At 34.3% G+C, this 24,541-nt stretch overlaps 2 protein-coding genes across 2 annotated transcripts; both read right to left on the minus strand.

Annotated features, from left to right (window-relative positions):
* Positions 1-9,202: 9,202 nt before the first annotated feature.
* On the minus strand, positions 9,203-13,303 carry LOC110894056. Its single transcript, XM_022141222.2, has 3 exons — positions 12,400-13,303; positions 12,252-12,317; positions 9,203-10,359 (listed from the first exon to the last, which is right to left on the minus strand). Exons 1-3 carry the CDS (start codon positions 13,199-13,201, stop codon positions 9,275-9,277), a joined length of 1,953 nt encoding a protein of 650 aa, XP_021996914.1. The 5' UTR covers positions 13,202-13,303; the 3' UTR covers positions 9,203-9,274.
* A 1,389-nt stretch (positions 13,304-14,692) lies between these two features.
* Positions 14,693-16,050, minus strand: LOC110894057. Its single transcript, XM_022141223.2, has 2 exons — positions 14,968-16,050; positions 14,693-14,839 (listed from the first exon to the last, which is right to left on the minus strand). The coding sequence occupies exons 1-2, from the start codon at positions 16,048-16,050 to the stop codon at positions 14,693-14,695; spliced, it is 1,230 nt and encodes a 409-aa protein (XP_021996915.2).
* Between the last annotated feature and the right edge of the window lie 8,491 nt (positions 16,051-24,541).

Below are 24,541 nucleotides of genomic sequence, written 5' to 3' on the forward strand. Positions count from 1 at the left end.
TGATAAAGGAAATCCCGACTCCACTGCTCCAACCTCCTGATCCCTTGTGCCATTGAAATGTGGTAGATGTGAAGCACAAACCCCGTTGGAAGGTAGGGTTCGGTACACAATTTCAAGACAACCGACCTGTCTTTAAATTGTGTATGCTACACCCATCGTTTTCCTTTGCAAGAATTCAAGAATATGTAACAATTAGCGATTTAGGGTTTAGGGTTTAGTTACATTTTCTATGAAAGTTGCATCTTTCGTGTATTAATATAAAAAGATGTTTAATTACATTCTGAATTACGTTTCTTGTTGCGTTATGGTTAATAAACGACAAGTGAAAAACAATTAAAGACATAAAAATTTGACATTTTATAATATACACAATGTGTCATGGCTTATAAATGACAAGTGAAAAACAATTAAACACATAATAATAATTGTTAAATAAAAATTAACATTTAATAAAACGTTATAATATAACCATTTAATAAAATTTGACATTTAAAAGTTTGACAATTAAAGACATAATAATACTCATTTAATAAAAATTTCATTATGAATGCATCATAATGTGGTGAATGAAGGCATCATAATGTGGTGACTATCCACATATGTAACCTCCATATATTTATTACCTTTGTATTAATGTTAAGCCTCTATAAATAGAGGTTTCATGTAATTAGTAATACACAACTCAATGAATAAGAATTCATATTCTTCATATTCTCTTTTTCTACTTGATCTCTATAGTCTTGTTCTCATGTTGCTAATAGCCCGTTGTTTTACAACACGTTATCAGCACGAAAGTGCTCTCTAGAAACCTTAATTATTTCTTCCCAACTGCTTAGTTGAAAGTCGATATTCTGATTTTATATTAAAGATCAACAAGCCGCAACAAAGAACAACCAATCGAAATAGCATGGTGCGAATGTTTTGTAACTAAGGTACGTATGACCTTTTTATTAGTCTGTGAATGCATTTGATTTTTTAGTAGATAATCGTTGGCATGAATGTCGTCTTGCGAGATTTCCAGGTTATTGTTTCTTCAATATGGATAGGATCGAAAGGATAAATACAAATATGTGATGGATATGCATGAGTTTTCTCTGAATATGTTTTTATAAGATTATATTTTACAATTGATTAATATTTTATTACTTTAAGACTATTTCAATATAGGTTGTCATATTTGGTAATTTGCAAAACGAAATAAATAAAACATATGGAAACGAAGGCAAGTATTTTGCCTTTGAATCATAATTATAAATAACTAATTTAAACATTATTTAAATTGCTTTAAATTGATTTAAACAAGCATTATTATTTAATCGATTTCGAATCATGAGTTATTTAAGCACATATATTCTATTGTGTAACGCTTGTGATCAAAATTAATATGCGGCAGTTACCGGATAAGTTGGTTACCATCTCTAATGACCACTTCAAGTCTTTGATATCAATGCCTCTTTATCATCCTGTATGTATGCTAATTCTAATTACTAGTGTTTACAAATTAAAGTATGAATTTGATTAAAGTGTGCAACAATATTTGTTTAGAAGTATTATATTAGTTATGATATTGAATTCAAATTCCCTACAGTAACTATTATGTGTAATATAGAAAATATGTTGCTAGATGACTATGATTTCAAATACTTAAAATGATCGGTCGGTATGTTTCTTAACTCATCTTATGGTTATCTGATTCTTTGCGAACAATTGTGGCTTGTTCATATTTTCTACTCTAATGTTGGATTCTGTTGGTATGTTCATACTGGATTTCTTATAAGATTTAATTATTCGTTTTCATGTCTATATGTGCGCACACACTCTCGTATTTGTCTACATACACACATCAAACCTAAAGATTAAAAGTTTTTAATTTGTTATCATATCTTGTCTTACCTTGTTTATGATAGACCCTTATTTTAGAAAAAAGTAACTGATTTGCACATTAAGTTGCATTATGGTATCCATATCTTTAGTTTTCGGTTTACTTGTTTATTATAGTTATTATATAATTTTGATTCTAAGGTTCTAATCATTTTGTTTAACATAAAAATTAAGTATGTAGTATATATTTATGGATATACACATATGATTTATGATTTAAGAATGTATATTTTCATAGCCCTATAGGTTATCTATCAATATTATAATTTAGGGAACAACAATGTTTTGAAAGTCTCGTGTACTTGATGCATACAGAATATACCTTATGGTTTTTTATTAAAATAAGTTTTGCAAATTACAATTGCTTGTCTTTAAATGCTATACAATATTTGTTTAGAGAATTATGAATATAGAAACTAAAAGAACAAAGTTAATTGGTTGTTATTAATATCATGAAACCGTAATATTATTTATTGCATTCAATTATATAGCTATAAATGCTATTTTGTTTTAGAAAAGGGGATTTCGTAACTGAAGTTTGATTGAAACATTAAATATTTTTCAAAGTTTGTAACCGAAGCTTGATTAAAGTTAAAAGTTAAAACATTAAATAATTTTCAAAAGAATCAAATAAGGTGAACTATTTTCTTTAGTTTTTGAAAACTAACTTTTATCATAGAAAACAAAACAAAGTTTGGGTCTCAGTCCCTTATCCAATAGATATATGTAAATGAAGTAACTAATGCTTTAAAAGCTCATTAGTTGAATTTTTTTTTTTTTTTTTTGCCGTTCAAAAAAAAAAAGTTGAATATTTTTAATTAAGTATTTAATCATTCATCAGGTTGTTAGACCTGACAATTAGTAAACATTTACATGATGCTATACATTATATGATGCTATGATTATTTATTTTATGTAGACTGTAGTTACTAGAAAATGAACTAGTTTTCTTTAAAAAAATGAACTAGTTAGTGATATCGTTGTTACAACAATGTCTTCGATGTTATAATTAGCTTTTATAGGCTTGTATCGTATAACTTGTCTTTATCATATACATTGTTTGTGAAATTTAATTAAATATTTATATAGAGATAATTGGATAAAGCCAATAAAAGACCAAATTTGGTTTATATCACGCCTGAATTATCATATTTCCTAAATTTCATGATCAGTTTATAGAAGGTCGTAAGGTGTTAAATCAAGAAATATTATATAACTCAGACATGTAATTACTTCTTAATTGATGTTATATGCTGAGAATATTATTTATATGAAAATGTTGAATAAAACAATTCACATTCGTCAAACCTCAAATATATATATATATATATATATATATATATATATATATATAGTGGAGAGTTCAAATGAGAAGAAATTACAAATTAAGAATAAAAAGAATAAAGGGTATAAAGGTAATTTGAACAAATCATTTAATGAGTCTATCCTATATTTATGTTATTCACATTAATGAACCCTAATTATTTAATAAGTCATCCTATAAAATAGTTTTGCACCTTACAGAATAAAAAGAATCATGCACATGATCCTACATATTCAACGTTTCCTACACCATAAAAACAACGTTTCCTACACCATAAAGACAATGTTTTGGTGTAAGGTCCAAAATGTGTAGGACGCCAACACTTTTAAATAATTTTGCGACTCATAAAAAATATGTGTAGGAGACAACACTTTTAAATAGTTTTGTCACCTCTAATAAAATTGGTGTATTAATGGCGGTGATGGATGAAATTATGGTGACATTAATAATACTTGAGTAACCATTTATGATATTTATTAACATTCTACATCAAAATGTCTATCTTACCCTTATTAATTAAAGCATTAATTAAAAGTAGATAAAAATTATTTCTTGATTCACAACCATTGATCAAAAAAATATAGGGCCAAGATTAATTTATTTTTCTTCTTACAAGAAGATTCTTCTCAAATGAACCTCCCCCATATATATATATATAGGGGGCTGCTAGAATGAGAACCACCCCGAGTTGTAAGAACCGCGAGAACTACACCCCACGGAGCGCCGTTCGCCGCGATTTTTTTTTACAAGTAGATGTGTGCATTATAAACACGGCCGTAAAAAATCGCGGCGAACGGCGCTCCGTGGGGTGTAGTTTTTTACGCCTCAAGTTTGGTGTTTTTTAATTTTTTTCTTTTTTCTTTTTTTTTCACCAAACTTGAGGTGTAAAAAACTACGCCCCACGGAGCGCCATTCGCCGTGATTTTTTACGGCCGTGTTTATAATGCACACATCTACTTGTAAAAAAAAAATCGCGGCGAACGGCGCTCCGTGGGGTGTAGTTCTCGCGGTTCTTACAACTCGAGGTGGTTCTCATTCTAGCGGCTCCCTATATATATATATATATATATATATATATATATATATAAGGTTTGAAACGACCACCACGAAAGTTGAGTGGTTCTAATTCATTCGTAGAAGTGAATGTGATGATATAATGATTTGTGAAAAGGTCACGATTATATACATAGTTTAGGAAATTGTAATTATGACACCATGAAAGTTGTCCAATTATAATCCATTCCTTGAAGTGAATGTAATGATATAGTGGTCATTGTAAAGTTCACGATCATGGTAATAAAGAAATTGTTATGATACTCATGTTAATAGTGTGATCAACCTTTTTAATAATGTGATGACTATACAATGATCGATCTAAAGGTCGTAAGATATAAGATTGATAAATTTTATACGACTCAACTACTTCTCAATTGATGGTAAGCAATGAGAACATTATTTACAAGAAAAATCGATTAAATTCTTTTCATTTGTCACACTTGAGACATATGCTCCTAAAGTAGCAAAATCATTATAAGAGTTATGAAAAAAAATGAAATGATTTTATACTCATGTGAGTGAGTAAATAATGAAAAGCTATGAAGCTTGTTTTGGTCCTACTCCATTCCCTAATATGAATGTGATGATGATCAATTCAAAGGTTATGATCATATACATAACTAAGAAAATTGTAATGATGCCACCATAAATGTTGTATGAGAGTATATCAAATATGGCTAGAAGACTATATTAGAAGTTACTAGAAATGATACTAATTTTCCACAATATTCCATTAAATCAAATATGGTGAGTAACCAGAAGTTACTAGAATATTTATACGTTCACCACATGGCATGACCAAATAGGTCATCAAGATAGCATCATGATATGCTAAACAATCAAACATGCTAACCGACACCTTAGCACCTCTAAGTAATCTAAAAACATTGCTCCCAAAATGCCTTATCATATGTCTAGTTAGTTTTTTTTGTGGCAAATAAATTTTTATGCCCTTCCAAACAATAAACTCCTACAAACAATCCCTCTTATATGGGACCATTGAAATGTACAGTTGTGTGGATTGTGGCATTCATACATGGTTACATGTGAGTTTTAGCTACCCGTATGTAGCATATGCCCAACACTATGGAACGTTGTTTTTTTTACATGTTTTAACACTGTTCTTTGACAACCCAATTGTAGGGACCATTGTTGGGCACAATGTGAAATATAGTGAGAGGCATACGTAGTCGAGACGGAATTCGTCGATTGATTATATCAATTCAAAACCAACTGCTTATCACAAATACTCCCCAGTACAACTGGTCTCCTGAAGAGAACCAAGTTCCATTTTTTTATATATTTTGTTGCGCAGCCTATGTACCAATAGCACCACCATAACATATAAAATGGGATATGTACATCGTATTCCTAGTCTTAGGGGGAGACAAGAAAATGAAAGACTGGTAACATAAAAAAATGCATCATATTATATATCGACCCCTGAAGTGGTCAATGGAAATCTGAAGTCCAAAAGAAAGAGTGTGTATTTGCAAATAATGAAATGAAATACAAGATGCATTCACTAACACAAATAAGGTGACAAAGTCACATATACCAGCTTAAACTTATCTGCTCGAATGGAAGTACTCACAAAATGATTATCATATTAATAAATTGTGAGAGATAAATCGGTTTCAAAAAGATAAAACCCACAAACACAAAAAGAGCAGAGTAACGCAGTTGGTGTAACCCCAAAAGAGGTGGCACATAAAACACCATAAGTGGTTGCATAAAAAACCCCAGAAGTGTTTGCATACTAAACCTTAAAGAAGGTTGTTGTCAAAACCCCAAAAGAGGCTAATGGAGTTCTAAAAGAAACTCTAGTACCAAACAAATATGAGATCACGATGAATTATGTACAAAATAAGTACAATATGGAACCGTAATGAAACACGTGTAAAATGATATATTTGAATATGCTATAGCAATAGATGTAATCGATGAAAAAGATTACGTATATGGAAACTGTTCAAGAGTGTACGCACATAAATAGCCAAAATGGCTAGATGACTTAAATGCCAATTAAATTCGCTCGATAAACTAAACGTTTTCGAACCAGCAGTTCGAACACCCATAGACGTCAAACCAGTAGGTTATAAATGGGTGTCTTTAAATAAAAGGAAACGTAAATAATGAGTTTTTGCGGTGTAAGGCACGCGATTTAACATAAAGATTTTTCCCAAATCCCAGAAGTTGATTACGAGGAAACGTATACCCCTGTAGTAGATGCGATAATCTTTAGATGTTTAAGCGGCCTCGCAATATCAGAATGACCTCAGATAAAATAACTTATGGATGTCATCACCATATACATGTATGAGATAATTGCAAATGACATCTGTATGAAAACCCCCTGAAGGATTAAAAATGCTCAAAGCATTATGAAATAATAACCCCATAGGTGTTATATATATGAATCTTAAAGGAAACTACTCGCATGTGGTACAATCGACTATACTCTGAAAAGAGAGGTATAATTTTGATAAAATGAGCTACATCTATTTAAACAAGATTTCACTCTTACAGTGATAATGTAAACATCATCGAGAGGGAACTCTCAAACTAAAGAGGAAAATTTTGAATGACCTTTACAAAGTATAGTTATTCTCGACCTGTAGTTCGAGTATATATGTACTATTTTTGCTCATCAATCTGACTACACCGAGAAGATGTTATATAGAAAAAGCTCATTCGTTGAGTACATGAACGATTGTCTGATCGCTTGACATAGAAAAAATATTCTTATCAACCCCAAGAAAGGGATGTTGAACTACTTAGTCAAAAAGTACCACGGCTAAAAGTGCAATTATGCATTAACTTAACTTTCTAGCTATGCATGATAATATATATTTTTATTTGAATTTATCAACATGATATAGCACATGTCGAATGAGGAGACATTTGAATGGTAAAGCAGATATGTCGATACCCTAAAGGTAAGAATGATATGTGTCTATATTTTATTAACCCATGAAAGCTAGTTCAGTTAGTCTTAGATATAAAGAATGTAATACAAATAGTCTAGGATCTTATGGTATTTGTAAGCAAGAGGAAGCATTAAAAGTCTCACAAGAAGATTTTACAATATTACTCAACATAAAGGATTGCACTTCAAGGCATCAAACGACAAATCATTCTACAAAAGTTTTGAGCAACTTTCGAGGATGATGGACACAATTTACTTAAAGGATACATATTATAATGAGGGGGAGATTTATTCAAGTTGCACTCTTTTTCCCTTAACTAAGTTTTATCCCAATGGATTTTATTAGTAAGGTTTTTAATGAGGCAACACACCTGATCCAAAAGTATCAGGGGGAAATACGCGCTGCATTTTTTTCCTTAGCTATGGTTTTATCCCACTGGGTTTTCCTAGCAAGGTTTTTAACGAGGCAGCAACACCTAACGTATTAAAAGAACAGTAGACTATTATATTTCAACATGTGGATAGTCAAGGGGGAATGTTATGAATGCATCATAATGTGGTGAATGAATGCATCATAATGTGGTGACTATCCACATATGTAACCTCCATATATTTATTACCTTTGTATTAATGTTAAGCCTCTATAAATAGAGGTTTCATGTAATTGGTAATACACAACTCAATGAATAAGAATTCATATTCTCCATATTCTCTTTTTATACTTGATCTCTATAGTCTTGTTCTCATGTTGCTAATAGCCCGTTGTTTTACAACAAATTTAACATTTAAAAAATTTGACAATTAAAGACATAAATTCATAATAAAAAACTTTATTATAATATATAAAGTCCGTTTTATAAAAAAATTGACATTTAATAATATTTATAAAAATTTGACATTTTATAATATACAAAATTCATTTCATAATGTTATGAAGTTTTTAATAATAATAATAATAATACTTAATAAAAAACATATGCACATTTTTTTACTATTAAAATATGATGTTTACTAACATAATTTTTTATAACAACATTTTATAAAAAAAATTTATTAATTTTCTTATAAATCATTTAACAACTTCCCATAAAAAAACTCCCATCAACTAAAATAAAGTTCCATATGTACATCTCAATCATTGGGTAATCATTGGCTGACACCCAATGATTGACATTAATTAGATGGTAGGGACCATTTTCAAACGTATAGAGCTATGAGGGGCGTATGGGGGGGGGGGGGTCATTTTGAGGCGTATTGGGCAATGAGTGGCGTATAGGGTTTGGGGGATGTGTAGATACTTTTAGGGGGTGGGATGTGTAGATACTTTTAGGGGGATGTGTGGATACTCTGTCCGTAATTATATCTGCAGACACTACACTTGAACACAAAGAACTCATTGCTTGCTTTTGTCGAGAGAAGAAGGGTGTGTGCTTCGTGATATTTGTGGCCTATTAATTCAGCAGGCAAGCTGGTGCACCACTCATGGAAAAGAAAGTTGCATCCTTGGCCATTAAATTTGCACTTGTAAAACGTCATGTTCTTCTCGATTGGTATCAAACATGCATTGCATCGTGCGTCATTCCAGGTCATTGTTGTAATGTCATTGCATTGTGCATCAACAAGAATTAGCGGATGTTTATTTTGTATTTGTGATTGCTTATTTTGATTGTTTAGATTGGTTTGCCTTGTTACGTATAATGTATAATATCACACGTTCTGAATATGTCAACATAAAAAATAATACAAAATATAACCACGATACGACACGACACGATACGGTATAAGGATGATACGATATCATACGACACGTCACGATGAATTATGAAAAAGTTAAGAATGTAATACGATACACTATAATATGATGAAGAAGATATAATAATTAGATTCTATTTAATTAAATTCCGTCTTTATTAAAAATTCCAACTGATCATCAGACTAATAAGCTTACTTCGCCACCAACAAACAACAACAACAACCAGTTTGATGCAATAAAAGGAATTAGGAATCATAAATGTTAAAACACTATATATATATATATATATAAACATGATTTATTATCAGCAATACATACAGATAGATAATTCTTATAGATACCTCAAACAGTCTTCATGGGCTACAAACTTACACTCTGAACACTTTAAGATGACGACATAACTATAACAGGGTTCACCACACACGGTGCAGTGACCATCACTTCTTGTCCCCTTGCGAGATGAAAGAGGGTGCGGGTGATGTTCAGGTTCATAAATGCGTATCGTCTTTATTTGCCCAGGAAGAACCCTTAAGCCGCCATTAAGGAATGGTTTGCTTTGAGGTATTAACGGAGCACAAGTTGTATGTATGGACTGGGCACATTCATGGCAATGATAGAAAGAAGCATTAGGATTAAATTCCTCCTCGCAAACTTCACAGAAATAATCACCCTCATGGTTTTCAATTGGGGAGTAAGCTAGGCTCAGCGGGTGCTTGTCGTACCTGTGCCTAATTGTCTCTGGTAATAACAAAGCACACCCAGCATGTAGATGAAACCCACAAGCATCGCAACCGAATGAAATATTACCGTCTGCTGTGAAACCGGACAAACACATACGACAATAGTCGTCTTCACTAGCAAACCCATAATTTCTTGAAAGTAGGTGATTTGGATGAGATTTATGTGTGATTTTTGCACGTGTGAATGCACACCAAACATCAATTGTGTAACTACATTGAACACACGAGTAAGCAAACCCATTGCTATATTTATCGCAGACGTCACACTTGAACCCATCCTCATCAAACGAATAGCAATATGTATTAAGACCAAGGGTGTGTTCTTGGTGATATTTGTGGCCTTTTAATTTAGCAGGCAAGCGGATGCACCACTCATGGAGAACAAAGTTGCATCCTTGGTCATTAAATTTGCACTTGTAAAACGTCATCTTCATTTGGATTGGTATCACACATGCATTGCATAATGAATCATTCTCATTCATAGTTGCAATGTCATTGCATTGTGCCTCCACACGAATTAGCGGATGTTGATAATGACTATCATCAGTTATGCTGCTCTCGTAATTCCTTTCTTTGAAAAAGAAGTCTCTGACTTTGTTGTAGTTTTGTTCGGAGAGCGGAAGACGGAGAACATCATGATCATCTTCCAATTCTTCAATGGTTATAGGACGGGGAGCTGATATATAGCACATACAATACATGATTATTAAATAACTATTAGAATAAATTAAAAGAAACAAGACTTTTATAAATTATTAGAACAAATTAAAAGAAAAAAAAAAGACTTTTATAAAAAAGGTAATTAATTGCATCAAAATTTCCCGTTTCATGCAATTGTATATATGCAAAACATTTGCATCACACAAACACTAACTATTATATATATATATATATATATATATATATATATATATATATTTTGAAAGGTGAATTTCATTAGCACACGCGAAAACCTCCGACTCTCCAAGGCGGAGAGAAGAAGGCCGCTAGAAACATTACAATAACATTACACTAGATCAACCTTTCCAATCCTTAACAAAGTCTTTATGCCTATTCGAAAACCAAAGAAATCCAAAGGCTTTAATCTCAGCCACACAACCTCCACAGGTTTGTAGATTAATACACGAAATGTAAATGTACCCACTAATTTTTCACCTGTGACATAGTAATTAACCATTGCCCATGAAAATATTTTATTCATTATATATAAATCGTTAATTTAGATCATAATTTTATAATAGATAAGTATTAATTAAATTTGCATAACAATTATTAACAAAAATAAAATATATATTTAAAAGATACACAATAACAAAAACTAATATTATTTATATACATTATTATACCTAATGTAATACGTAATTTCAATCACATATAATATATATATATATATATATTTGTGTATAACATATTTTTTAGCATTCAAAGTATGGGGGCTATAATGTTATTTCAGTGGTACTAATTAACATAAGCTTTTTTGCGAAAAAAAACGACTTTCTTGTGTAGACTGTTAAATGTTAATAAAAAACATGTCAGTGGTTTTATTGTTTTTATGAAGTTTTTTTTTACTATTTATATAATTATATGATTCTATTGTGCAACCTCGTATAATACACAGTCTATAACCTAGTTAAATCATATAAGTCTACAAACACGTTATCTTATACGATTTAACTAACACAAGGCCAAGGCCGATTAAAAGAAGTGGGAAAGATGTTACCGGCATTGAACTTACTTAACATCTACCCTAATAGTTGTACATTATTTTATGTATGTAACGATATCTCATTTTATTATATTTATATTTTGTCTTACAACTTATAAGTTTTATCATTAGAAAACGAAGTATTCTTTATGTAGCATTCTCATTATTAAAACATAGCATACTTATGCATACTCACCCTCTTAGCCTTTTAGGTCTTCCACGTGCTGTATGTTAATTTAGACTTTGAATTATTAGTGTATACAAATGCCATCAAGCCAATTCTTTAACCACTCATAGTTAAAAATTATATTATATAATTATAATATCTAAACCGAGGGTGGGAGTTGGCTACAAAGTCCATTTTTTCTACAAAGTGTACAAAGTCATAAAATACTACAATTTTAGCCATAAAACACACTCAAAACCCACAAATAACATAGTTAAGATTACTAAAACACCATATTCGTGGGTTTTGTGTTGTGTTTTGGATGATAAGGCTTTGATTATCGAACGACTAATATTAGTGTGTTTTATGTTGATTATCATGTTGTGTTTTATATTCATAGTTGCACGATGGTGTGTTTGAAGTTTTTAAGGACTATTAGGGTTTGGATATTGTGTTTTAGTGATCTTCACTATGTTATTTGTGGATTTTGAGTGTGCTTTATGGCTGGAATTGTGGTGTTTTATGACTTTGTACACTTTGTAGGAAAAATGGACTTTGTAGCCGAACCCCACCCTCTAAACCGATAACCACAACCAAGTAGGCTAGTTGTATACAATTAGTGGAAGAAAAGATGTAGCATCTTACATTTTCATGCAATTAACTAATCATAATAGTAACTAGTAAGTATTAGATTTACCTTTCCGTGCGTCTACCCTATTTGATAAAGTCACTTGCTTTTTAGAGGGAAGTTTCAGGTTCAAAGCTGAAAATGAGAAGTATTTTAGGATTATTGCTGTACAGTAAGTTTAGCTATTGCTGTTCAAAAAAATAGTATTTAGATTTACCTGATTCCGAGGGCTTACTTCTTAAATATGAACTTCTTGAATATGCACAATGATGATGAGCATAATATCTACACTTTTCGCATTTATAAACCCAAAAATCCTCATAACCAGAAAATGGTTTGTTGCATACCCTACATCTAGGATTAAATTTAGCTTGTTGATCCGCCATCGGAAATCCGTATGTGAGGATGAGTGGGTGAGTATGAAAGAATTCATCAGATGTACCTTCTTGAATTAGCAACCTTTTCGGACTAAAAACACAGTCCTCATAGATGAAAGAAAGAAAACATGTGATACATTGATAAAAAAGCCCTTGATGATGCTTCCCACAAGCATCACACATTATCGAAATCTCCCTATTTATGGGAATTAATGGGTGTCGGTGGCTAGGGTGATAAATAGTATGGTGGTGTGCCTCATTCTTACCACAATTTAAACATATGTTTAACATACATGTAGAACAATAGTAACAAAGTTGGTTATCCCAAATGTAATATTTACAAACATGACACTCTTGTTGTGACTCATTTTGAAAGAGGGAAAGAGTGTGTGCAAGATGGGATGTGTGTTCTAACGTTATGGGAAGCTCATAACATAATTTGTGGAGCGAGTAATCACACTGATTACACTTATAGTAATACCTATGAAAAAAAGTGATATTTAGATCGCACCGATCACATGGACATTGAAAGGCTTGATTGCTAATCAAATCTTCCTCATCATCATATACGTATTCATCACGTGGATATTTTGGATTCAAATCTACAAGGGTCAAGGGATGTTCATGTTGTATGACCACCATTATTCTCTCTTTTTTCGGATATGATTAAGAACTCAAGAATGAGAAGAACAGGAGGATATATTTTTTCAAAGCGATAAAAAAAAAGAAACTTACAAACAAACAAAAAAGAAAGATGATAAGAGAAAAATGAGGCAAAGTAGATTATATAAGAAAATAAATCAAATGATGTTGATCCTTTTCTTTATCGGTAGGAATGATAAAGCCAAAAGTGAGGCAAAGTAGATTATGTAAGAAAAGAAATCAAATGATGCTGATCCTTTTCTTTACGAGTCGGAAAAGTAAAAGTGAGGCAACAGACAGGTATTTCAGTTCTTTATGCCGATTGTAACATGAGTCTATTACTTGGCCTGATACCCGTTGGGCATACACTACTCATTGTCCATCCGGTTCTCGGGTTTCCTACAGACATCTGATATACTCGTTTATGAGTTTATTTGGTTAAAAATTTTCCCACTGAGATACCCATCATTTGAAACCCAAGTAAGACATAAAACTCGATAGTACACAGTAATTTTCGCTCACAAGGGACACGATGCTAGTCTCTTAACCAAGAAATGAAAAGCGATTTAAACACAACAAATGAAGCATTTCACAAATGATCTTAATGCATATTAAACAATTGTACATGCCATTTTTGCTTTTGACAATCAAACCGGACCGCTGTTACCTCTAGTAAAATGTCAATTCTTCGATGTTCAACTAAGTGCGCAATACTAACCACTGAAGAACTCTTGGTGGTCAACATCTTGGATGTTAATGAAATGGGTTCACATAAAGTGAGCAATGTCTGAGACCAACGTGTTGGGAGGTGTACCGATAAAGCCCCAATGTACCATGATCCCAACACGATACTAAACAAGGAAATATGTCTACAAGTTCATGCGAAATTGTGTGTTTGATCCGTGCAATCGAGCTCTTGCTCTGATACCACTTGTAGGACTGGTTTTGACTCCATAACGATTGCGAACCGACTCGTGTAACGTGCGGAATCTGTACACGAACGTGACCAAACACACGACCGTACTATAAACGTGATTCTATTGATCGTATGAAAAGATTACAAGGCACCGTGAATCACCTTGGAGCACTTTCTCTCTCTAGACTTTCTCTCTCTAACCTTTAGCTCTCCAAGTCTCCAAATGGCAAAAGTCCTAATCTCTAACCCTAAGAGTTCTATTTATAGGCCAAGGGGCTTAATGAGATTTCTCATTAATTATAATATTGCCATCTTGCCTTTTCCCTACTTATTACAATATAAAGTCTACATTTCTTCAGAAACTGCTACGAACTAGATTGACGGAGGCGATAGACATTACTGCACTAACAATAACGGTGATCCATTGGAAAAATAGAAGAAGTGAATTTTTTTAGAAAATAGAGTTGGATGGTGAAAAATGATGTTGAATGGTATTTTTTTATAAGGAAAAATTGTATTTTTTTTATAAAACGGCTAGTTTTTAACGGATAGTTTTTTTTAACGGTCAAATTTCATTAATCTTTGCACTCAGTCACATCGGTGACTATACACCGATTTGCCTCACCGAAATAGCAATCACCGAAGGTCTTCATCACCACGGTGTGGTCACCGATCGGTGACTCCACTCCCCCGCACCACTCACCGATACCATACCGCCTACCCTAAATGTTAAAACACTATCAATAATAATAAACTATATATATAAACATGATTTATTATAAGCAATACAGATAGATAATTCTTATAAATCCCTCAAGTAATGTTATGTTAAACATGTTTCATGGCTTACAAACTTACACTCTGAACAGTCAAACATAAAATCACTAATGACTTTACTACCACAGGTGCAATAACCTTCACTTGTCCCGGCGAGAAATCTAAATGAAAGAGGGTGCGGGTGATATTCAGGTTTATAAATGCCTCTCTCCTTTTCACGTACACGAAGAACACTTAAGCCACCATAAAGGTATGGTTTGCTTCGAGGTAATAGTATTGGAGCACAAGTTGTATGTATGGACTGGACACATTCATGGCAATGATAGAAAGAAGCATTAGGATTAAATTCCTCCTCGCAAACTTCACAGAAATAATCACCCTCATGGTTTTCAATTGGGGAGTAAGCTAGGCTCAGCGGGTGCTTGTCATACCTGTGCCTAATTGTCTCTGGTAATAACATAGCACACCCAGCATGTAGATGAAACTCACAAGCATCGCAACCGAATGAAATATTACCGTCTGCCGTGAAACCGGACAAACACATACGACAATAGTCGTCTTCACTAGCAAACCCATAATTTCTTGAAAGTAGGTGATTTGGATGAGATTTATGTATGATTTTCGCACGTGTGAATGCACACCAAACATCCATTGTGTAACTACATTGAACACACGAGTAAGCAAACCCATTGCTATGTCTACGGCAGACGTCACACATGAACCCAATGAACTCACGCGCTGGTTTTGGCGAGAGAAGAAGGGTGTGTTCTTGGAGATATTTCTGGCCCGTGTAATATTTGTGGCCTTTTATTTCAGGAGGCAAGCGGGTGCACCACTCATGGAGAAGAAAGTTGCATCCTTGGCCATTAAATTTGCACTTGTAAAACGACATGGTCGTCTCGATTGGTATCAAACATGCATTGCACGATGCATCATTCTGAGTCATAGTTGTAATGTCATTGCATTGTGCCTCCACAAGAATTAGCGGATGTTCATGAATATTATGATCAGTTATGCTGCTCTCGTAATTCCTTTCTTTGAAAAAGAAGTCTCTGACTTTGTTGTAGTTTTGTTCGGAGAGCGGAAGACGAAGAACATCATGATCATCTTCCAATTCTTCAATGGTTATAGGACGGGGAGCTGATATATATAGCATATACAATACATGATTATTAAATAACTATTAGAATAAATTAAAAGAAACAAGACTTTTATAAATTATTAGAACAAATTAAAAGAAAAAAAAAGACTTATAAAAAAGGTAATTAATTGCATCAAAATGTAACATCTTTTTCCCGTTTCATGCAATTGTATATATGCAAAACATTTGCATCACACAAACACTAACTATTAGACCATATGTAATGGGGCTTTATAAGGGCATGAAAGATTTTAATAATGCCCTTACACCATTATTCATAGACATTATAGGGGCATGAAGAGTGAGGGGCATTTCTATAATAATGCCCAAAGAGAAGAAAAATAATGGAAAGTAATAAATGAAATGGGTATTAACCATTACACCTTTTTTAAAAGGGCATTATGATGATGATGTGGTGAAAAATGCCCCTTAATATGCATTAACCATTACCTATTGTCAGATATATTAATTAATGTAACGCTTTGTAGATTCATACACGAAATGTAAATGTACCCACTAATTTTTCACCTGTGACATAGTAATTAACCATTGCCCATGAAAATATTTTATTCATTATATATAAATCGTTAATTTAGATCATAATTTTATAATAGATAATTATTAATTAAATTTGCATAACAATTATTAACAAAAATAAAATATATATTTAAAAGATACACAATAACAAAAACTAATATTATTTATATACATTATTATACCTAATGTAATACATAATTTCAATCACATATAATATATATATATATATATATATATATATAGGGTGGGAGTTGGCTACAAAGTCCATTTTTCCTATAAAGTGTACAAAGTTATAAAACACCACAATTTCAGCCATAAAACACACTCAAACCTCACAAATAACAAAGTAAAGATTACTAGAATGACATATTTGTGGGTTTTGTGTTGTATTTTGGATAATAAGGCTTTGATTTTTGAATAACTAACATTAGGGTGTTTTATGATGATCATCATGTTGTGTTTTATATTCATAGTTCTACGATGATGTGTTTGAAGTTTTTATGGAATGTTAGGGTTCGTATATTGTGTTTTTGTGATCTTCACGCTGTTATTTGTGGGTTTTGAGTGTGTTTTATGGTTGAAATTGTGGTTTTTTATGACTTTGTATGCTTTGTAGGAAAACTGGACTTTGTAGCCGAACCCCACACACACTATATATATATATATATATATATATATATATATATTTGTGTATAACATATTTTTTAGCATTCAAAGTATGGGGGCTATAATGTTATTTCAGTGGTACTAATTAACATAAGCTTTTTTTGCGAAAAAAAAAAAAAAATCGACTTTCTTGTGTAGACTGTTAAATGTTAATGTTTATGAAGTTTTTTTTACTATTTATATAATTATATGATTCTATTGTGCAACCTCGTATAATACACAGTCTATAACCTAGTTAAATCATATAAGTCTACAAACACGTTTTCTTATACGATTTAACTAACACAAGGCCAAGACCGATTAAAAGAAGTGGGAAAGATGTTACCGGCATTGAACTTACTTAACATCTACCCTAATAGTTGTACATTATTTTATGTATGCAACGATATCTCCACTTTATTATATTTATATTTTTTCTTACAACTTATAAGTTTTATCATTAGAAAACGAAATATTCTTTATGTAGCATTCTCATTATTAAAACATAGCATACTTATGCATACTCACCCTCTTAGCCTTTTAGGTCTTCCACGTGCTGTATGTTAATTTAGACTTCGAATTATTAGTGTATACAAATGCCATCAAGCCAATTCTTTAACCACTCATAGTTAAAAATTATATAGTTATAATATCTAAACCGATAACCACAACCAAGTAGGCTAGTTGTATACAATTGGTGGAAGAAAAGATGTAGCATCTTACATTTTCATGCAATTAACCAATCATAATAGTAACTATTAAGTATTAGATTTACCTTTCCGTGGGTTTAGCCTATTTGATAAAGGCACTTGCTTTTTAGAGGGAAGTTTCAGGTTCAAAGCTGAAAATGAGAATTATTTTAGGATTATTGGTGTACAGTAAGTTTAGCTATTGCCGTTCAAAAAAATAGTATTTAGATTTACCTGATTCCGAGGGCTTACTTCTTAAATATGAACTTCTTGAATATGCACAATGATGATGAGCATAATATCTACACTTTTCGCATTTATAAACCCAAAAATCCTCGTAACCAGAAAATGATTTGTCGCATACCCTACATCTAGGATTAAATTTAGCTTGTTGATCTGCTATCGGAAATCCGTATGTGAGGATGAGTGGATGAGTATGAAAGAATTTATCACATGTACCTTCTTGAATTAGCAACCTTTTTGGACTAAAAATACAGTCCTCATAGATGAAAGAAAGAAAACAGGTGATACATTGATAAAAAATCCCTTGATGATGCTTCCCACAAGCATCACACATCATCGAATTCTCCCGATTTATGGGAATTAATGGGTGTTCATGACTAGGGTGATAAATAGTATGGTGGTGTGCCTTATTCTTACCACAATTTAAACATATGTTTAACATACATGTAGAACAATAGTAACAAAGTTGGTTATCCCAAATGTAATATTTGCAAACATGACACTCTTGTTGTGACTCATTTTGAAAGAGGGAAAGAGTGTGTGCAAGATGGGATGTGTGTTCTAACGTTATGGGAAGCTCATAACATAATTTGTGGAGCGAGTAATCACACTGATTACACTTATAGTAATACCTATGAAAAAAAGTGATATTTAGATCGCACCGATCACATGGACATTGAAAGGCTTGATTGCTAATCAAATCTTCCTCATCATCATATACGTATTCATCACGTGGATATTTTGGATTCAAATCTACAAGGGTCAAGGGATGTTCATGTTGTATGACCACCATTATTCTCTCTTTTTTCGGATATGATTAAGAACTCAAGAATGAGAAGAACAGGACTTAATCTTTTTGGGGAAAATACGTCAGTTTACACTGGTAAATACATTCAACTGACACATTTGAAAATGTTTATTAAATTGATTTGAATGCACAAGGCACAAACTCTTTTATAACTTGGGAAAATTCATAATGATCTTGTGAACGTTTTACATGTTCTTTTATGCGTTCAGTAGCCCGGGTCGTGCCGGGTTAAAGATTTATAGACACACCACGTTTGCGTAAAACCGTAGTACAGAAACCAACGGCTACGTCTTTTAGTTTTAATGTCGACACTTTATACCGGGTGTACGCCTACACCGGGATGTCGATGGTCGTGGCCATTTCGTAAAATGATGCCGAGGATATCCGGGACAACGGTCATTAAACCCCCCAAAGGCTTATAAGCAACAAAACTGTTTAAATGAGCCGATCATATTTAATCAATTAACCACCTAAGCGATGGAATTATATAATGCTCAATCAAGCGGTATTAATATACCGTAACCCAAGCCCATATAGGGGAAATAAGCCAAAAGTATTTACCTTTGCAAGTATTAATCCTTAATTTAGATCAAGTCACCGATAGCTTTTACTGGGGCTTCTAATCTGGAACGAAGGTTTTAATTAACCTCTTAGAATCCTAACGGTCCTTGTATTAGCCGTAGCTTAAACCGGTTGATTCCGATATATAGATATGGTTAATTCGCACGGAAAGGCGAAAACCGAGAATGGAGTATGATTTGGACCCAACAAGTTCAGTGACTTGTTTTATATGGGTTTATAGTTCATACTCTGGATTTTGGGGTTCAAATAATATAATTTGACCCGTATCGGCTATTGCACGAAAACTAGTTCCATGAGCCGTACCGTGTGCGCAAATAGGCGAAACGGTTAACCATAAGAGTCGTACGCTTATTTCCTAAGTCAATATACCTTAAAAGTATTTTGGTATCAGTAGGATACCTTCCGTAATGCCCGTAACGAGTTTAAGTTTATATTATGCCCCGTAGGGGCTTTTCGGTCATTTTAAAGACTTTAAAAGGGATTTTCGAGTTCTACAGGAAATCTGAGTTTCCCGAACAGCTTAAAAAGCTTAAAATACTTTATTTATTATTTAAAACCAGTAGCAACTGAAATCGGGTCAAAAGACCTTGTAGAACTCCCGTTTTGGCCAAAAAGGGCATATTCGGTATTTACCGAACCGTAGCCATAACCGCAGGTTATGAGCAAGGTAAAAATTATTAAAAATCTTTAAAATCCCCAAAATATTATTTTACCACAGTGGGTAAAAGTTTTGGTGACGAAAACTTGGGTTAGATGGGCGTTATGCTAATTGCGCCGTTAATTGTAAAACTTTCTTAAAAGTGCGCCTTTTAGCATAACTCTCATTCTAGACCTCGGATTGACGTGAAACTTTAGGGACATGCTTATAATTTAACAAGCAAGGTTTTGGTCCATTCACGTGTCCGAAATACTTGTTTTTATTTTAAAAGGCCGTTACGGTCAACTTTTAGGCGAATGACGGAAATACGTAAAAGACTCGGATAACTCATGAACCGACCACAGAGGCTTATACCAACATGTGACCTGGTCCTAAGAGAGTCCTAGGGTATATTTATACCTCACTAAAACGGGTCAGAACTGAAGTCAAAGCAAAAGTCAAACTTTTGCGACTTTCGGCTCCGAACCGGTTCTATATAGTAAATGATCGATTCAAACGAGCGCAAACATGTTTATAAACATATTATCATGTTTTATGATTGTCAAAATAGGTTCCATAACATATATATTACAGATTATGCATAAATCGCTAAAATAGCTTTCTGTTGACTTTTTAACCGCGCGTTTGACTCGATATTTGACATAGTTAGAGTGGTGATCAGGGGGAAACATTTTAGAGGTTTAATACCCACATAAATACCAACTCATAACCATTTTTGATTCGTCATAAGACTGAATCATTTGCAAGATATTGCAATGTCAACCGTTAGTTACGACGGTTGCGTTTATAGGCTATAACTATGGAAATGTGACACCACAAAGGGTGAGATCACTTACAGAGGTTGTGTTCTTGACTATAGAGCAGAAGAAAAGCTAGAGAGCTCCTAAGAATGATCAGATAGTGTGTTTTGAGTGTGATGAAGGTTATGAGCACTAAGGTGCTATTTATAGCCAAGAACAAGCTCCAAGATCATTACAACTCATGCTAGGGATGAATGTGGATCAGTGGCATGTGTCCTAGAGATGTATGGGTCGTGTAGGGGCACCCATGCTGCCATAATTGATCAAATGATCATTCAAAGGTGCCAAAAGCCAAGTAGTTACAAGGTTTCTGCATCTGGGCACTTTACGCGGCCCGCATGGGAGTTCCATGCCATTTTAACGCGGGTCGCCTAAAGTTCAAAAATCAGACGCGAAATAGAGGAGGCTCGCGGCCCGCCTCAACTTATGTTGAAACCTTACGCGGGTCGCCTAAGGTCATATTTTCTGAATTTTTAAATCTTTTTGTAATTATTACAGAATCTGGCCATTAATAACGAAATCTTTCGTAATGATTCGCCTGACCTTTCGGTTTTGAAGGGGTAACTTTGCGGTTTGGCCCTCGGTTATTTACCGATAGGGGCCTCGTGTTAATTACCCGCATTATTGAGTCCCCGGTTTATTTATTAATTATATTGGAAAGCCTTAACTTTCACTGTTGACGCTTTTAACCCTTCTTCTACGAATTCGATCGTAACTTTCTCGTTTCATATCGAAACTTCGCGAAATTTATATATATTATTTTAGTGAGGATATAATACCGTTACAAAGTCTTTGGGACGTTAAAGGGTCACTCAGAGGTATTATTAAACATGTTGACACAGTTAACCCCTGTAGTTTGTAATCTCCCACTTTCTTCCGCGTTTTATATTTGTACGATCTATAATTTATTCGTTTGAAGGTTTAAGCATTATTTAGGGATACTATGCAGTATATTTACCCTTGTTGACATTTATAACCCTCGAATTTATATACTTTCAAGGTTTGTCAAAATTAGTCCTTTATTTATTATAGATGTCACGTGTAAACAAATGACACGTGTTAACACATCATTGGACACAAAAATTCGAGGTGTTACATCCTCACCCCCTTAAAATAAATCTCGACCCGAGATTTACTCAAATAAATAGGGGTATTTTTCTTTCATTGTAGCTTCGACTTCCCACGTATATTCAGGACCTCTACGAGCATCCCATTTGACTTTTACAATCGGTACGTGCTTTCTGCGAAGCTTCTTCACCTGTCGATCTTCAATCGACAAAGGTTTTTCTATGAACTTTAAGCTCTCATCTATATGCACATCTGTGTGTGGGATCACCAACGATTCGTCGGCGAAGCACTTTTTAAGATTGCAGATGTGGAACACATTGTGAATTCCATTGAGCTCTTCAGGCAAGTTTAGTTTATAGGCAACTGATCCGACTCGTTCAATGACCTCAAAAGGCCCTATGTATCTCGGACTCAGCTTGCCCTTTTTGCCGAAACGCATCACCCCCTTCCAGGGTGACACCTTAAGTAATACCTTTTCACCTACTTCGAAGTGAAAATCCTTACGCTTTGGATCAGCGTAGCTCTTCTGCCTATCGCGGGCAGCCTTGAGACGTTCCCGGATCTGGACAATCTTGTCCGTCGTCTGGAAAACAATCTCTGGTCCCGATAATTGGACCTCTCCTACTTCCGCCCAACAAACAGGCGATCTACATTTCCTACCATATAATGCCTCAAAAGGCGCAGCCTTTATGCTGGTGTGGTAGCTATTATTGTAGGAGAATTCGATCAGGGGTAGGTTTTTATCCCAGTTACCACCTAAATCGATCGCACATGCACGAAGCATGTCTTCTAGCGTTTGGATAGTACGCTCACTTTGACCGTCCGTCTGTGGATGGTAAGCCGTACTAAAGTTTAGACGCGTGCCCAAAGATTGCTGGAAACTCTTCCAGAAGTGAGATGTGTATCTAGTATCCCTGTCGGAGATAATAGACACAGGTATGCCGTGTAAGGCTACAATCTTATCAACATAAAGTTGGGCTAACATATCGGAGCTATACGTCTCCTTGATGGGTAGAAAATGAGCTGATTTAGTCAGCCTATCTACTATGACCCATATTGTATCGTTTCCTTTCCTGGTTTTGGGTAACTTGGTTATGAAGTCCATAGTTACGCATTCCCACTTCCACTCGGGAAGTTCAGGCTGTTGTAGCAAGCCAGACGGCTTTTGGTGCTCGGCTTTGACTTGAGCACAAGTCAAGCACTTTGCTACATGGGCGGCAACAGACTTTTTCAAGCCTATCCACCAAAAATTTGCCTTTAAGTCTTGGTACATTTTGTCAGCACCAGGATGGACTGAGTATTTGGAACTATGGGCTTCCTGGAGAACAACATCTCGTAGTCCCCCATAAATCGGAACCCATATACGTCCATTCAGCCTAAGAATTCCATCCTTGCTAAGAGTCAACTGCTCCGCAGTTACCCCCAGCTTTTCATTAGGATAATTAGCTTCCAACACAGCCTCTCGCTGTGCAGCCAAAATCCTTTCAATCAAATTATTTTTAACTTCAATGCTCTTGGCATTGATTCGAATGGGTTTTACCCTTTCTTTCCTGCTCAATGCATCGGCGACTACATTCGCCTTGCCGGGATGGTACCTGATTTCGCAGTCATAATCATTCAGGGTTTCCATCCAACGGCGTTGTCTCATGTTCAACTCCTTCTGGTTGAACAGGTGCTGGAGGCTTTTGTGATCAGAATAAATCACAAATTTAATACCATAAAGGTAGTGCCTCCACAACTTAAGTGCAAATACAACGGCACCCAACTCCAAGTCATGGGTGGTGTAATTCTTTTCATGCACCTTTAATTGCCTTGAAGCATAGGCAATCACCTTGCCCTTCTGCATAAGCACACACCCCATGCCTGTGTGTGATGCATCGCAGTAAACTACGAATTCATCTGTACCCTCAGGTAAGGTCAACACAGGTGCGTTGCTTAGCTTCTGCTTCAGTATTTCAAAGGACTCTTGCTGCTTCGGGCCCCAAATGTACTTTTCTTTCTTCTTGGTCAAAGAAGTCAAGGGCGCAGCAATCCTTGAAAAATTCTCAATAAATCTCCGGTAATATCCTGCTAATCCCAGGAAACTACGGATTTCGGTAGGCGTCTTTGGCTCTTGCCAGTTCATGACTGCCTCCACCTTAGCGGGATCCACTTGGATACCACGCTCACTCACAACGTGTCCTAAAAATTGAACTTCTCGTAGCCAGAATTCACATTTCGAGAACTTGGCGTAGAGTTTCTCACGTTGTAGTAATTCGAGAATGCAACGGAGGTGCTTCTCGTGGTCAGCTTGATTCTTGGAATAGATAAGGATATCGTCGATGAATACTATGACGAATTTATCTAGATACGGCTTGCAAACGCGATTCATGAGATCCATGAACGCAGCCGGTGCATTTGTGAGCCCAAAAGGCATCACTAGGAACTCGTAATGACCATAGCGAGTCCTAAATGCAGTCTTGTGTACATCTTCATC

This window comes from Helianthus annuus, chromosome 12 (assembly GCF_002127325.2).
Source record: "Helianthus annuus cultivar XRQ/B chromosome 12, HanXRQr2.0-SUNRISE, whole genome shotgun sequence".
NCBI classification, from domain to species: domain Eukaryota; kingdom Viridiplantae; phylum Streptophyta; class Magnoliopsida; order Asterales; family Asteraceae; genus Helianthus; species Helianthus annuus.

Coding starts and splice junctions, on each gene's coding strand:
- LOC110894056 (XM_022141222.2), bottom strand. CDS start 13,201: ATGGTGGTCATACAACATGAACATCCCTTGACCCTTGTAGATTTGAAT. Junction 12,318..12,399: donor AAGTAAGCCCTCGGAATCAG/GTAAATCTAAAT, acceptor TCTCATTTTCAG/CTTTGAACCTGAAACTTCCC. Junction 10,360..12,251: donor TAGGGTAGACGCACGGAAAG/GTAAATCTAATA, acceptor GCTATATATCAG/CTCCCCGTCCTATAACCATT.
- LOC110894057 (XM_022141223.2), bottom strand. CDS start 16,050: ATGCTATATATATCAGCTCCCCGTCCTATAACCATTGAAGAATTGGAA. Junction 14,840..14,967: donor ACTGTTCAGAGTGTAAGTTT/GTAAGCCATGAA, acceptor TTTAACATTTAG/GGTAGGCGGTATGGTATCGG.